This window comes from Equus caballus, chromosome 18, assembly GCF_041296265.1.
Source record: "Equus caballus isolate H_3958 breed thoroughbred chromosome 18, TB-T2T, whole genome shotgun sequence".
Taxonomy (NCBI): Eukaryota; Metazoa; Chordata; class Mammalia; order Perissodactyla; family Equidae; genus Equus; species Equus caballus.
Genome location: NC_091701.1, coordinates 41,229,459 through 41,246,547, shown reverse-complemented (window position 1 = coordinate 41,246,547; position 17,089 = coordinate 41,229,459). Strand labels below are relative to the sequence as shown.

General features: G+C 33.6%; 2 protein-coding genes and 1 long non-coding RNA gene across 21 annotated transcripts in view; 1 reads left to right on the top strand and 2 right to left on the bottom strand.

Moving 5' to 3' along the window:
* Positions 1-10,622, top strand: part of LY75 (lymphocyte antigen 75) — a 130,214-nt gene extending 119,592 nt beyond the window's left edge. The window contains exons 38-39 of the mRNA XM_014732232.3: positions 1,100-1,126; positions 7,880-10,622. Of these exons, the coding sequence (XP_014587718.1) occupies positions 1,100-1,126; positions 7,880-8,082 (230 nt within the window). The 3' untranslated portion in view covers positions 8,083-10,622. The remainder of the gene's footprint in view (positions 1-1,099; positions 1,127-7,879) is intronic.
* On the bottom strand, positions 12-6,349 carry LOC138918658 (uncharacterized). The gene is made up of 2 exons (XR_011428244.1): positions 1,916-6,349; positions 12-1,870 (listed from the first exon to the last, which is right to left on the bottom strand). It is a non-coding gene; the product is annotated as an uncharacterized lncRNA (long non-coding RNA).
* Positions 10,623-10,940: 318 nt separating the features above from the next.
* Positions 10,941-17,089, bottom strand: part of MARCHF7 (membrane associated ring-CH-type finger 7) — a 51,910-nt gene continuing 45,761 nt past the window's right edge. For 7 of the 19 annotated variants that reach the window (XR_001378739.2, XR_011428240.1, XR_011428237.1 and 4 more), the window contains 3 exons: positions 16,499-16,612; positions 14,867-14,915; positions 10,941-12,272 (listed from right to left, as the gene is read on the bottom strand). Coding sequence is in view for 13 of the 19 variants with exons in the window: in XM_005601529.3 (XP_005601586.2) it covers positions 12,214-12,272; positions 14,867-14,915; positions 16,499-16,612 (222 nt within the window). In the remaining 6 variants the exon portion in view is untranslated. Of the gene's footprint in view, positions 12,273-12,408; positions 12,647-14,866; positions 14,916-16,498; positions 16,613-17,089 lie in introns of those variants that run through there. The other 12 variants (XR_001378740.2, XR_011428239.1, XM_005601528.3 and 9 more) reach the window with 4 other exon arrangements.

The window sequence follows — 17,089 nt, the reverse complement described above, 5'->3', positions numbered from 1 at the left end:
CCGAGGCATACTTTTATTTTATTTACTTATTCTTAGAGCTTGCAAGAGGTTAAGGATTTCTTCTATGTTGCTCAAAGGAATTATCATAGCCTCTCTGCATGTGATTTGATTAAACAGTGGAAATGGTGAAATAATCACATCTAATTCCTGAATTCTAATGATTCCAGAATTCTAGTGTTAGTTTACAAAGAATATGATTCTCTACAAGAACTAAAATCCTTTGTTTAGGCAAACAAAGAAAAATTGCATCATAGCCTATAATTTATTCTTCTGACCCATGAGAATGCTTTCTAATGAACAAAATTATCCTGTCCTACAACATTTTGATGATGTTAAACAAAAAGTTTGTTCTTCTAAGTTTTAGAGAGAATTGTTTTCTCATTAAAGACACTTAAAATTTCAAAATATGATTTGGGATTGCTTGAAACATGACACAGACAGCCATTTCCCCACTTTGCATCCTTAGTATTTCCCCCTTCTACTACAATGGTAAACCAAAACTTACATCTGCTTCTGATTATTTATTTACTTTACATCTGGAATTACATATATTTTTTACTTGCCACACCAGGGTTCTTGACTACGATCATTTTTATAGTGATTATATAAAATTTGTCATAGTTTTATGGTAGTAGCATCCAACTGCCAATATTTATTGGGTTTTTTAAAAATTGGTTCTTTTCATATATGGTGCCTCAGGGCACCGTTATATAAACCAAATTTTAAATTAAACTACAACTTCGAAACATCAGAAATAGTGAGCAAATCCATACTAATAAGGTAGGGTCACAGTTGTATACCTTAATTTTATCATGTTTGTTTTCTACAGACTCTCCAACCAAAATCCTCTTATTTCCCTCACCTCATCATTCTTTTTCTTGATGTCCATTATTCTTTTTCCACGAACCAAGTTAATGCATTTTATTAGAACCCTACATCTTTTTTTAAAAACTAACTTTAAAATAGACAATTGGCCAAACAATAGAAATATGGATATTAAGCTGTTGAATTCTTTTTTTAACTTCTTTGAAAGTGTTTAAAGGCAATCTTAGAATACAACAAATTTAAATTTAAATTTTGATCTTCTTTTGTATTTTAGTCCCATATGAGAAGAAATATTTATCAGGTAAGTAATGATCTTTTGTTAAAACTTTTTCAACAAGTAAAAATATATTGATTCTAGCATGTTAAAATACTACTAAAGACCCCTTTTAAATTATTAACTATATAACATAATGTTAAATAGAACAACCTTTATAAGAATGTAGAAAGGTCTCTTAGCTTAGTAATAAGATCTGACATTTTAAATATTCTAATTCCATGTATGAAATGAACATTTTTTTAAAGACCAAATTATATGTTCCCATTGAATTACATTATGTTTTTGTGGGAAATGACTCCATCTTTTGTTAAAAGAAATTTCATCTCATAGTTGTAATTACAATTCACAAAGCTTCTGTCTTAAGGGCTTCCTAAATGCATTTTTTTTGGAAAGGAACAGGTAATATATTTACATTGTTCTAAAAGCAAAACTATGCAAGGCAAACACTGAAAAGTCTGTCTCTTACTGCCCTCATACCCCCATTCTGAAACCTTTACCCTTACTGGCCATCATTTCAGTTTCTTCTTTAACTGTCTAGTGTTTCTTTTGCCAATATAAGCAAATTGAGATATATGACTTATTGTGACCCTTTTATTCACTAATATACTCTAGATAGCACTCCATATCATTACCTATAGACTGCTTTTTGTTTTTTTACAACCGCATGCCCTTCCATTGTATGGATATACATAGTTATTAAACTAGCTCCAGACCCCCACTGGGTTGTTTCCAAACGTTTGCTATTATACACAATGCTGCATGAATCACCTTGCAAAAATACTTTGCTATTATACACAATGCTGCATGAATCACCTTGCAAAAATACCGGTTTGTCTGTAGATAAGATTTCTTGAAATGTAATTGCTGGATTGAAAATGAATATATAACTTTGATCAATATTGATAGTGTTTCAGAGGAGTTACACCATTTTGCATTCCCAGACGCAATGTGCGAGTGCCTGTTTTGAAACTTCTGAATTCTTGCCAGTTGGATAGTATTTTTTAATCTCCATATTTCTGAGGTATAATAGACACAGGGTAAAATGCACAATCTTTAAACGTACAGCTTAATGGTTGCTTACGTATACACCTGTGTTAACTACCACTTAAATCAAGATATAGAACATCCATCACACCAAAGTTCCCTCATGCTCCTTCCCAATAAATGTCCACCCTACCACCATCTACTCCATAGCTAGCCACTACCATGATTTCTTTCACCATAGGTTAGTTTCTTGTTCTTGAACTTCACATAAATTTAACTCTACTGGCTTCCTTCACACAGGAATTTCTTTTAAGTTTCATCCATGTTATGCATATAATACGGTGCTTTTTCTGTTGGTGCATAGTATTTTATAAATATCCCACAATTTGTCCATTCTCTTGTTTATGGATATTTGGATCATTTCTAGTTTAGCACTAATATGATAGAGCTGCCTTTGAACATTATACGTCTTTTTTTGGACCTATGTTCTCATTTTCCTTGAGTATACTCGAAAAAGTGGACTTGCATGGTCAGAGGGGAGTTAATATGTTTAGCTTTATTAGAAACCAACAAATAATTTTTTAAAGAGGTTGAACCATGTTACATTCCTTCTGGCAGTGTATGCGAGGTGAGTTCCATTTGCTCTACATCCATCTGATGATGGTATTGTCAATCTATTTAATTTTAGCCACTTGGATGTGTAGTGATCTCACTGGAATTTTAATTTCCTTGATGAATAATGATGCTGAGCACCTCTGCACGTTTATTACTTATTTGGATATCTTCTTTTGTGAAACGCCTGTTCAAGTTTTTTGCCCTTATTTTTTATTAGGTTGCCTTTCTTAATGATTCGCAGTTTTTCTGTTTTTAAAAATTCTGGATATGACTCCTTTGTCAGGTATGAGTATTATGAATATTTTGTCAGTGTGGGGCTTGCGGTGATACAACTATGATGGAAGAGGAGGAAAGGAGTGTTTAAGAGTGCACGTGTATATAGGAAAGTTAAATTCTCACTCTTCTCTAGGAGGAAAATATCTTACAAAATCAAGGAAAGTACCACCTCACACCCATTAAGTTGACTATCAATAAAACAGAAAATAACAAGTGTTGACAAGAATGTAGAGAAAATGGAACCCTTGTGCACTACTGTTGGAAATTTACAATGGTGCACCTGCTGTGGAAAACAGTATGGTAGCTCCTCAAAAAATTAAAAATATGATTACTATATGATCCAGCAATTCCACTTCTAAGTATATATCCAGAAAGGTGAAGAGGGATCAAAGAAATATCCGTACAGCCATGTTCACAGCAGCAGCATTTGCAATAGCCAAAAGGTGGAACCAACTCAAGTGACCATTTACAGATGAACAGAGAAACAAAATGTGGTATATACATACTATGGAATATTATTCAGTCTCACAAAGGAAGGTAGTTCTAATACATGCTACAATATGCATGAACCTGGAGGATATCAAGCTAAGTGAAATAAGCCAGTCACAAAAGGACAAATACAGTATAATTCCAATTATTTGAGGTACCTGGAGGAGTCAACCTCATAGAGGTAGAATGATGGTTGCCAGTGTTGGGAAAGGGAAGAATGGGGAGTTACTGTTTAATACATACAGAATTTCAGGTTTGCAAGATAACAGTTCTATGGAGGAATGGTGGTAACATGTTGAATGTACTTAATGCTACTGAACTGTAAATCTAACAATGGTTAAGATGGTAAATTTTATGTGTATTTTACCACAATTAAAACTTTTTAAAAGAAGATTGACAGCTGAGCTAACATCTGTTGCCAATCTTTTTTCTTCTTCTCCTCCCTAGTACATAGTTGTATATTTTAGTTGTAGGTCCTTCTGGTTGTGCTATGTGGGATGCTGCCTCAGCATGGCCTGATGAGTGGTGCCACGTCGGTGCCCAGGATCTGAACTGGCAAAATCGTGGGCTGCCAAAGCGGAGCATGTGAACTTAATCACTTGGCCACAAGGCTAGCCCCCATAATTAAATTTTTTTTGTTTTTAATCAAGAAAAGCAGTGTAAGCATGGTATTTAGAAGCATGGAGGCAAATAACAGAAGTAGCAGTGGTCAACTTCAAGGAATGGAAGTTAAGGGTGAGTAGTTGGGCAGGAGGAGCACAGTATTTTTCATTACATACCTTGTAGGACTATGAATTTTTAGCTAAGCACATGTATACTTTGGGAAAAGTAAAAGGATATATGCAAATTGAAACATGTTTAGAAAAGAGCAGGCAGGTCTATGATGGGTCTCAAAACCATGGCAGGAGTAGCTAAAAGATTGGGCAACATTTGGTCTTTAGACTCCACTTATCTTTGAATTCATTTAAAAAAATCTATGTAGCTCATAAATATGTATAACTACTATATGCCAGGCTTTCTTGATATTAGACATTGAAGACAGCATGAACAACAGAAAAAGCCTCTGCTTTCCAGCTTACATCTCAATGGGAAGAATAAATACATGCGAATACACAGTATGTCAGACTGACATGGACTATGAAGAAAAGGCAAGGTGAATGTATGTGCAGAAAGGCAGGTGGTGTTTTTGTTTAAGTAGGGTGGCCAGAAAAGGCCTCAGTGGTAAGATCATATTTGAGCAGAATGAAGACCTAAAGGAAGTGAAAGGATGTCTGAAAGCTTGTCATACAGAAAGAGATTAGATTTAGTCTATGACCTTAAGGAGTAACAAGAGGACCAGAGTTGAAGCAACCAGGAGACAAACAGTTAAATGGAGGGGCAATCTCAGCAAACAAGGATTTCCGTTTCATACAAGTGTAGGCTGGAAGACCCCCTTGGGAAGAATGCTGTCAAGAGAATTAAAGTGGCTGTACTAGGATGTGCATGGTGTAGTGAGCATACAGAAAAGGGGAAGTTAGCCCAAACTGGGTTCAGCAAAGGCTTACTGGAAGTAATGCATGAGTTAAATCTCAAAGGACAAGTAGATACTAGGCAGGAAAGAGGAAAGGTTATCCAAGAGGATGGATCAGCATAAACTGAAGTGAACGGTCTGAATTTTTCTTAGGCCACTTAACAAAAGGACTTGGGCAAGTCATTTAAACTTGTGCCTGTTTCTTATATAAGAAAGGGCTGAAACAGGGGGGTTATATGTATACAGTAGGCACTCAAACAAATTAATCTATAATGCTAACAGTCCAACAAAAAGTTTTATATTGTTTTTTAAAGGTGGATTATGTAGTTTGGGCCTCAGACGATCAGTGTTATAACTAGGGTACAAAGGTGATAGGAAGAGGAACTGTCAGACAGGAAAAAGGTTATAAAGACAGAATGTGTAGTCCTGATGATTAATGAAGGGAAAGTCTAGGTAATTCCTAGATTGGATGACTCAACAGTGGCTATTGGTGTCATCATTTAAGGGAATTCAAAGAAAAGTGGACTTGGGAATAAAGTGGGGAGAGGCATCAGCTGTACATAGATAATTATCTGTAAATAGATTTACATAAAAGACTCAAATGGTTTAGATCAACCATTTGAATTCACGAAGATGATTAGGAGCAGTCTAAAAATTAAAAGGGAAAAGAGGAATGTCAGGGAAACCAGGTGAGGAGAATGTCTCAAGGCTGGGTGGCTAATGGTCCAGCTGTGGGAGATAAAGTTGAAACGTGTCTGTTTCTGCATTTACTTATACAGAGATCATTGGTGACCTTTGGTTAAGACACATTGTAGAGATCTGAGAAATGCTAGGGGAGTGAAAGCTTATGTTTCAATGTGTTTGCTATAGGTTTCCCCAACTTCCTTTTATTAGGATGAGGAAGATTTTTGAGCTTCCTAGCCACGAGTTTTCTGCTGTTTTTTTAAATTAGGACTAGGTATTACATAATAGCAATTATTTACTCAGTAAACTGAGCAGTGGGTTTTTCTTTCAGTTAATGAGTAGATAATAGATTTCCTAATGTAGAACTATCCTTTCCTCCACATATAAAACTTTACATATTGTTTTAACATACGACTCATTAATTGCCTCAAGACTGGCTTTCTTCCAGATTTCAGTAGTATGCAGCTAGTCAACTAAAGGCCCCGGAGGCAGCCTGGCCACAGGTCATTTGCAGAATGTAAAAACACAAGGAGCATGTATACTGACTGCCCCACCAATGCTGGATGCTGTTTAGTTCTTGGGATACGAGAGGTCTTTTCATTTACTGTTAAGGTGTGTGATTATGTCTATAAATCAATGTCTCAATTACCACGCTCTTTCAGACTAAAATTTACTTTTCTTCTTTTTCCTTTATTGACCTACAATCATGTAAATCACTAAAGTAGATACCACTGATTATGATTGTATTATTGTACATTCATTAATAGACTGAAATAAAATTAGTATGTTCACATTGGTAAAGTTACGGCACTATACTGCAAATAGGCTGTGTTAAGTTTAATAAAACAATTAACTATATAAAAGAACCCCATTTGAACTCAGTTTACAGAATTCTTGGCTGAACATTTGGCTTTTCATTTAAATGTTTCTAGTAACACACCCCCACAGCTTAACAAATTGTGACCACTATGAACTCTTATCTATTTTAGGAATAAAAAGAAGAGAATTCAGCTGTGGCCATTTCCTCACTTTTCCCAACTGTGTGTTTGTAAAGAAGCCTTATCAATACTTTAAAAGTATCAAGGGCTCACCCTCACCTTAACAAATAACTTCTGGCGAGATTTTTCGTGCTAAGTGTTAAATTTTCCAGGTCTCACTTTAACAAGCATCAGCTGAAGTGAGTACTAGGGTATATTCAAATAATCGTAATGCAAAGATACATCTGTAATGGGCCGGCCCTGTGGCCTAGTGGTTAAGTTTGGCGTGCTCTGCTTTGGTGGCCTGGGTCCGCAGGTTCAGATCCCAGGTGCAGAACCACACCACTAGTCAGCCATGCTGCAGTGGGAACCCACATCCAAAATAGAGGAAGATTGGCACAGATGTTAGCTCAGGGGTAATCTTCCTCAAGCAAAAAGAAGGCGGGGGGGGGGGGGGGGGGGCAAAGACTGGCAACAGACATTAGCTCTGGGCAAATATTCCTCAGCAAAAAAACAAAAAACAATCTGTAAAGAGAAAATAATTTGAGGATTTTTTTTTCCATATACTTTTGGGTCTTTTATTACTAAATATAATACAAATACCTTTCGCAAAGCATTTTCTTCCTCTGAACTTCAAAAACAAGTAATTTCCCTTGATTTATTAAACTAAATTCTTACAGAATGATTAAGAGAGTTGCAAATAGCCAAGAACTGGAGGTTCTACAGAATTACTTCAGGAATACACAAATATCTGGTTATTTGAATAAATTTAAAAAGCAAAGAGGGAGATACTTAATTTACTGCCACGCTTGGTGTTTTTTCAGCAAAACAAATCTTAAATCCCCAAAGCCAGATGAACTATTAAGCCTCATTAATGTGACGAACATCTAAAGACCACTATGCTTGAAGAGAGCAGTGGGTCTGAATTTGAAGTCTTAGGTCAGGAAGGAAAAACCAAGGCAGGCAAATAGGACTGTGGTGTACCCTGGGTGTGGGTACAATTTCCATTTTAGGGTCTTAGAGAATTGCAAGATTTACTTGAAATTTTGAAGAATGGCAATTGTTTAAGCTAGGAAATATAAGTCTTGATAGTAATAAATGTATAATTCTTTTTTTCCCATGAGTGTGGGAAATTCTCAAAACAGGGAATGTTTATGTGATGAAACTATATTTGTGCTCCCTAAATGCAATACCAGCAACTTGCGTACCCTGATTTCCCCTATTTTGTCTTTTCCTTTTCAGATAACCACATTTTAATATCAGCTTTGGTGATTGCTAGCACAGTAATTTTGACAGTTTTGGGAGCAATCATTTGGTTCCTGTACAAAAGAAATTTGGATGCTGGTTTCACCACAGTCTTTTCAACTGCAACCCAATCTCCTTATAACGATGACTGTGTTTTGGTAGTTGCAGAAGAAAATGAATATGCTGTTCAGTTTGACTAAAATTTTGGAAATCTCAGATTAAGACATCAAATACCTTGACAATGATTCTTGTGCAAGATTTTAACATAAAACTTAATGAAAATTATAATTTATATGACATATTTCATTATTCTAGTAACATTATTCTCATGTAATCACTGTGACAAAAACTAATCTTTAGGATTATTATAAAAACAAAGTATTAAAAAAAGGAATGATCTTAGATATAAATGAATGGTTTTAACCACCTCTCCAAACGCAACTTTCACTTGAATGCAGGAAAGCTTAAAGGTCAATAGTGAAACAGATAAAAATAAAAACCCTGTCTACTTGTCTTACCTGCTCTATCTTCCCTCCCACTTAGTTGAACCACCTTGGTTTATAGTTGAGTTAAAAAAGAAAAGATTCTACCTACCACTATAGTTTTAGCAAGCACTACTAGGTCTTCAGCAATTTCTAGGTCTTGCTCCTTTATTAATAAAATGTGGGGAATAATCCTGGCTTTTAAACAGATTCTATACGTTTAGGTAGCAATCAAAGTGGTTACTCTGGCAGAGCAATAGCATTTTTAATATTAGTTAAGTTAGAGGTAATATTTAATATTACCTCTAATATTTTCACCTTCCTTTATGATTTAGATGTAGAAAATATTACAGATATTAACACTCCATATCCCACATAATTTTACAATTTCATTATTTTTAGAACACCATTCTGGATTACAAACAGTATTTAGTACGGATCACAAATGGTTAGAATTTTAGTAAGATTTTATAAAATTTTTGAAACAAAAAAATTTACAGCTATACAAGGAAGGTGTGGAGAAGGCTGGCAATAAGGGAACAAACATTTGTATCACAGTGCCCCTTTAAGAATTTTTCTCCTACCACCATACCTGTTCCTATAAAGGGAACCCATGCTCCCCAAGCACTGATGAACTTTGTTACTCAATGACGTGAAAACTGTGTAAGCAAAAACTGCAGAAAAACACTATGTACTATTATAGTGATGATGCTCAAACTTTTCAGGACATGCATTGTACATTTTAAGACAAAGGTGAAAATAATCATTTTGGGGTTAAAAAATGAAAATGGAAGAAAGGTGAAACAAGAGCGGTTTTCTTTAGCATCCTTTACAGCTTAAAAACAATATGAGAAAAGATAATGTATAGACTTCACATAAAATTGTATTTACTATACTTAGAAACTTGAAAGCTCAAGGAAAGTAATCTCTGTCCCTAACCCACATCCCATCAATTATCTTATGGGGAATAATTTACTTATGGGGAAATATTCTCTCTCTCAAGCTTCAGCAATGGCAACAAAGTCCTAGCTTGTGCCATCTATTTCCATTGGCCACCATGAATCAAAAACATCCTCATCACAGCACTATTGTTAACGAGACAGGAATAACTACAAAGTGATGACAGAAGACTCTACAGTGTGGCTAATGTGGTATTTAAAGAGCAAATGTTACAATAGCTGTATGCTCTTTCAGAGTTTTAAATTTCTGAGATTTTATGTAGTGACTGACATGTCTACTTTATTATTGATAGGCTATTAATAATGCTAATAGTGACCATTAGACTGGAATTCCTTCCTGCTTTTCCTACTCAAATTCTACCAGTCCTTTAGGAACTAAGACTAATCTTATCTCCTTGTTAAAACTTTCTCTAATTGTCAGAAATCTCTACAATGTTCAATATTGTAGCTACTAGCCACATGTGACTATGTAAATAAGTTAAAATTAAATATAACTTAAAGTCCAGTTCTTCAACTGCAATAGCCCTAATTCAAATGCTCAAACTACATGCAGTTAGTATCTACCATACAGGGCAACACAAATTATAGAACATTTCCATCATCATAGAAAGTTTTATTGGACAGTGCTGCTCTACAATTTCCCCTTCAACACAACTCCCATGTAACTAATTTTCTTCTGTTCATTTTGGTAACTTCTACCTAACGACAGCTCTTCCAAAATGGCCATTTTAAACTGACTTAATTTCATTTCTCAATAAACAAGTCCTTAAAGGCCCCTGGTAACGAAGTGTTAAATTTAATATTCTTTATATATCCAAACATTTGTAACAGGCCTTGTATCTATTTAGTGGTCAACAGATAACCGGATTATTCAAGTCTATATTTATTTTTAGTATTAGTAATAACATAAGCATGCTTGTTTACATTCGAATGTATAAACTGCTTTCTTCAACATCTTGGTTCTAGCTAATGACGATATAACTCTTATGTTTGGCAGATATCTAGAGAGAATAACATTACTTTTAACACTTTTCTTAGGGATTTGCAGTTTTTGTAGTGAGTAATATATGGTCTCTCTATTTTTGTTTGAAGTTTAAAAGTGATAACCAATGAAAGACTTTTCTTATTCCCTCTGACTCTTCTAGTTCACATTTACAGGCTATCAGATGTAATACAATACCAAAATACTAAGTGGTACTAAGAACTATGAGAATACTGTAAAGCTCAAGCCTTGTCTGTCTATCTCTGTCACTTAGCATTAAATGTAACAAAACTATAAATAAATGGTATGCACATCAATGGAATGTTTTCTACCAATAAAATTTTTTACATAAAAATGTTGTGGATTACCGCAGAAGACATTTAAGTTCTATTAAAAGCATAAATGGTTCAAATTCAAAGCATCCTAAAGGGCCCATAGAATAGATATCAATACTAGCATCCTTAAATTTTGTATTTTTGCTTTAAGTAAGGCAATGCAAAGATAACAGGCAAAAGTTGAGCAAATGTTTTAGAAATATTTAGATTTTCGTATGAAATTCTAATAAAATTCTTGGCTATAAGGTTTGAAATCTTCTTTGAGCACGAGTTTAAAAGGAAACATTTCAAACTATAAAGTAAATCAATCAGTATGCACTTTATTTCAAGCCAAGGTTTTACATTAAGACCAAGAAACTAAGTGTGGGCAAACTGCTGATTTACATTTGAGAAATTACATGGTTTCTACTTAGGTTCTGAAAAAGTAGTTTGTTGCCATGACATCAAACTTTTTTAACCTGAAACCACCTGAAGGTATTTTTAAGTGTATCCTAAGGGTGTTGACAGAGGAAATGTACAGTGCTATGGAAGTATATGCAACTCAGGACCAGAGTATAGATCTATTCATGGTGCATAGGTAATGTTCATGTGTTTTCCAAGGTAGTGAAAAATATTAAGTCATAAAATAAATGCTCGGAATTACCAAGGAACAGTTAAAAACGACCAAGATCCAAACAGGTTATTTATATCATATTTATCTATAAAGAAGTGACAACACTAAAAAATACATTGAAAACCAGTGTTTTAAACTTTGGACGTGGGATTTTAAAAACATTCCATAAACTTGAGATTGCAATAATGTTTTTTTTCAACCAAATAGCTTTTGACTGGCAATTATGATATAATTTATAGCTGTAATATTCCTAAAAGGAATATCTACATACTATGGCCTATCAAATATAATCTGCATTTTGCAAATCAATATAAAACTTCATCCATCATTTATACATTTTATACTTATATACTTTTGTTAAAATTAGATTTTATTGCTAAGTGAATTTAGAATTCAAATTAAATTTGGAAACCTAATATAATGCTCTTATTACATTCTCTCCATCCTTTTTATTTTTTTAAACACTGGAAACAAATGATTATGAAAATGAGACTGCAACTTAAGGCATTTAAAAAGAAAAAATAATTAGGTGCCATTTGGCATTTTATTTCAAAAGCAAATTTTGTCCCACTTTTTTCACTAGCAAGAGACTATAACACAAACTTTTCCCATAAATATGACTACAGTAATCAGAACACAAAAAAGGGTTGTTGGCATTGCTTAGATATTTAAAACAAGGGTAACACTTTCCCATTCACCTAAAAGAAAAATACTTTTGATTACCAGTTTATAAACGTCAGATTCACTGGCCATGTTAAAAGGTCCAGCAGTAGAATGTTAATTCAGCAACATTTGAGAATGAATATATATATACATGCATACATGTGTATACATATATTCATTTTATATATATTTATAGTCAACGTATTCAATAGGCATTCCCCCACAAAATTCGTTCATACTTAATTGCCAGTTTTAATAAACACTTGTTCACAGATCATCCATTTGTCTCTTATGAAGTTAGGCAATATCAAATGTTCTGTTATGGTCTCCATCTTCTTCGGAATCATCCTCTGAAGCTGTTGAAAGAAAACAGGATGATCAAGAATGATTTTAAGGGGGATGAGAATGGAAGCGTAAATATGAAGCCAGAACGGCAATGACTTGTGAAATAAAAATCCCAATTTAGTATACTGTTTGGTCAAAATGATAAGTTATCATGACAAGGTTAGGGTGGTTTGTGGGTGATGCCCATCCACAACGTCCCCACCCCCACATCTTTTTGTTGTTAGTTTTTTTTTAAAAAATGGAAATGTTTAAAAATGTGTTCAAGAATGTCTTCTAAGAAGTTTCTGAGATCAATTTGTGTTCATAGTAGCTAATGATATATACACTAGAGAAAAAGTGAACTTAAGTCCTCTCACACACCTGAGTAGAATCTGGCTTATTACCGCTGCATGTTTGATGCATCCGATGAGAATGAAAAAAAATGTACATAGAATAATAGGTTATGGGTGTTCTTGCAATTTACATCAAAGCTATGTCTATACAATGCCAAGAAAAAGTTCTATTTAGTTAGTCAAAAAAGCTTTATATAGACACAGCCTAAGTTAAAATAACTGGATTTAGGAAAAACCCTTTGTTGAGATTATTCCTATGCTTTCACACTGTCAGAAACTTATCAATTTTGCAACATTTCTGACCTCAATTTATTTTAGAGTCATTAGTGGCTCAAGAGTTTAATATAAAATATCCTGGAATGTCTTTAGAAAGGACAAAATAAGTATAAAGCTATGTATTCTCTAACTGCTCTGTGTGGGAAGGAAAATGGAAGTTCACTAAAATAAACATCTATCTAGCATCTCCCATATTATCAAGGGCAGAAAGGTTAAATGTATACTCTTCTTGTATTAATACTGGACAACTGAAGAGCACCAAGCAAAGAGAATCAACGAGAAAATTATGCTACACGTATTATAGATGAAACTTGAGTCTCCATATTTCAGTCTATTTATCTTGCAGAAATCTTAAATCCATTTTAAATAAATGATATCAAGCATATACTTAGCTGATGAATGGGTAAATCCCACAGTTAAGTTTTATGCTCTATCATGGAGAAATATCAAACTAAAAAATAAAATAGCTTTTTAGAGAATTTCTCATGTTTTCTATTGGATTTAACTCAACAAGAGAAGAAAATTCAGTCAGAACCAATTTTCAGCATATATTAATACCCTGGTACTTAGGAGTTAACTTGTAGCACCCATTTCATCTTTCACTCTCAGTTGAGTTTGGGTATATTTCTCCTCCATATTTTTCCATTTCTCTCACATGTTGGGAGTTTAGGAAACAAATTCTAAATAAGAATGTTAGTTGTAAAAAGACAAGCAATCTGGGGAAAATGTACACTGAAACAAATTACTATCATCACATCTGACAAAGCATACATTATAATTTACAAAAAAAGGGAAGAGGTCTTTGTATTAGCCCACATAAGGGATATGAACTACAAGCATAAAGGGAAAAAAGATTTATAACAAATGAATTCCGACTTTATAGACCTTTATGAGTCCTTTTATAATACCATTTTCACACATACTAACTAAAATTGTGAGAATGCATTATCTGGTTGTATCTCTAATCTTTTAAAACTTAAAAACAGTACAGGCTTAATGACAAAGCCCCATGTCTTAGAATGTTCAAGGAATTAAAAGGTTCTTATGAAGACTAAGTCCTTCTCAAACCTTACTTTAAAGGATACTGAGCTATCTCTAAAGGTACAAATGTTATGCACACTACAGATAACACTCCAAGTATTTTGAAGATGAGTACAGAAGGTAATCAATATTTAAAAACACTTCAAAGAGTGTTCTGGAATAAGACCATTGGGAGCCAGTTGCTTTGGGTAAAAAAGTACAATAGGTAGGTAATCTTGGATTCCCAGGAACTCTTCCAGAGCCACCAATATCTGTGCCCACCTGGTATGAAGCCCCCTGGAGGCTGTAGGACTTTGAGAAGAGGTAGCTGTGCAGATGCCTATAAAGATTTGGGCATTAAGTGCCTTCACATAAGAGCCCAGGCAGAAGTCCTAATGCTGGAACGTGATCTTAAGAGATTGGAGCTGCTGGCGGAGCTGGCTGCCTATTAAAGGTCTGTGAGGACCCAAACAAGGAGCAAAAACTAAACGAAACAAAAAAATCCATGGCTTCTGTTATGGACTCAGAATTAGGACTCTTTCATCTCTATTTTCCTAGACCTATATACAAACTAAGGGAAAACCTTTTACGATCTAACAAAGGTGAATAACAAGCAAAATTTTATATACACAAAAAATTAACAGATTAAGAAGTATGGTTTGATTAGTAAACAGGTCTTCTTTTTGATTAAAAGTGTTAAAATTAAGGTGATCAAAAATAAATTTTTACTTAAAAGAAAAATACTGGTGATTAAAATTACATCCTTAGGTATCCAAAATTAATATAATTTTTTAAAAATATGCTTTTAAAAACTAATAGTTGTCCAACCCATTTTTCCCAAATCAATTATTTCAGTATTATTAAACCTATAAATGGAGCTCTAATTTGATAGAAAGAGCAGATACTTAGGTTTTGCTCTGTAAGTTTAATTTGCAAAAGTAAATTTAACAAGTCTGGGGAGGGGAAATTCCACCTACTTTCGAGATCTTCCATATGTGCCTGAAGAGTTCTTGCAAGGTTAATAAACTAGAAACAATGCAGAAAGAAATACAGTAGTTTAAATGTTGCAAATGGATCTAAAGAGAGAATCAGTATAGGAGATTCATTTCTACTTAAAAAGTCAAACATCATTTTAGCCTTTAAATAGGGGTCTTTCTCCCCCACATTAAAAATCACAAGCTTAAGGATATTATCTTTTAAATGTCTTATATAATCATTATTAGTCATATAGAATTCATGTACAATCATGTAGAAACTGGGAGCAGATAGAATAAAATAATTTTATCCAATGGTATTCTGTCTTTTTGCATAAATATAACACTTTAAAAATTATGGAGAAAAAATTAACATATTTGCAATTTGGACCCAGATGAATTCAATTTTGGTGGTCAATTTAAAAAATAAAACGAAAACAAGAATCAATATTTTCCTGCTTCAGTTTGATATCTCTGGAAGTATTACATTTAATTTTGTACTTTTTAAACGATCAAAAAATGACTTCCACTTTAGTATTAACTTGTCTATACCTTTTAAATGGCAGGAATTCCAAAGATCTTATTATATGCTTTATATAGTTTATTCATTCTGAAGAGATACGTCACCCTTTTAGAAATCATTTTATGGCAGTAACTAAATTTAAGTACTCTGATTTCTAAAGTACTTAGAAGGGAGCTTTGCTCAAATTCTGAACGCTCTTGATATTCTCTTTTCTCTCAATGATATAATCTCTCAATTGGCTCACAGGAATAATGTCCACATGATTACAGAAAAACATTTTACCAATTTAGAAGCAGTATTATATATACTGAATTGGTTATTTGATAATTTGCAAAATAAAATAGAAAAATTACACCTTATCATAAACTACTAAATTTTTATCACCAAAGCCAACATTTATATAAAAAATAGTTTGAAGGATATGTTTATGAACACATTTCAAAATATGAAGTGTTCAGAACTCTAGAGTGATGAGATGTAGACCCTAGACCCTGCTACACAAAATGGGCAAGGCAGCAAAGTATAAATTTCCTCTGGTATACTGAGGCAAACAGGATCATTTACTTATAAATACAATAAACAGCTAGCCTAAGTGTTAAGATAATCGTGTACAGAGTAAACACGAAATAGCCCAAGTCTTAAGTAGTTTATAACATGAACACTTAAAAATTAGTACACTGGTAATCTTTTCATGACAGCAACAAATAAACTGAAGTTAATTTCCTAAACTCTTTTGGTTTTTGGAGTGCAATTTCAGGTTTCTAAGTTATAACACCAAGTTTTTGGTTTTTTTTTTAATTAAGAAGAGCATTTTCCCTTTGTGTTTCTAATTCTGTCCCTGTTTTTCACTGAAATATATTCCAATTACCTTCAAGAGCTAGAAAATTACTTCTTTTTCTAAAACAGCTTTATGAGAAAATTAGGCTGCTTGATATAGAATTAAGGAAGACAGTAATTTCTATGAAATCTATGTCATCTTTATTTTTAAGAAACATTTTAATACAAGAACTCCCCAAAGGAAAGAGAATGTGAACACAGAAAACAATCTGCTTTCCAAAGCAAACACTTGCTGCATCACACCCTCCCTTCTCCCCGACTCGAATATTACTTACTCGGACACGTGTGCTTGGTTCATTTGTATTTCCCATCATATCAGAAAAGCTTTGTTCGCACAAGTGCAGTAACACAACTAGGTAGAGACCAGAGCTGATAAACTCATACTCAGCCTTCAATAGGGAAGCAAACAAGAGAAAAAGAAGAATAGGGAGAATGAAAAATTAGTAGACTTGAGACTGATATTCATAGTACACTGATTAAACTACAGGAAATGTATTCATATCCAGTTCCTAGGAAGAGATATGGTGCTATCTACTAAAACAAGATATAAAAAGGCTCCCCTTCATATTTCATAAAATTTCACTAATGCCATATAGAGTTGAAATAGGTGTGTAAATATCTTCTTTATTCTCATATAGTCTTCCTTTATGCAATGATTTATATAGAAGTGGGACTTTTAAATCATTTGATGGTAGAATGAATGCTCTGGTTCTCTATAAAGCTCAGAACAGATTTTATTACACAAATGGCTATAAATGTTTACTTAAAAAATTACTTCATCTACAGCTAAGTAAATATACTATGTAACTAAAACTTATTCTGGTAGGTCAAGTGTGTCTTATGCAATATGAGTAACTTAAAGGTAA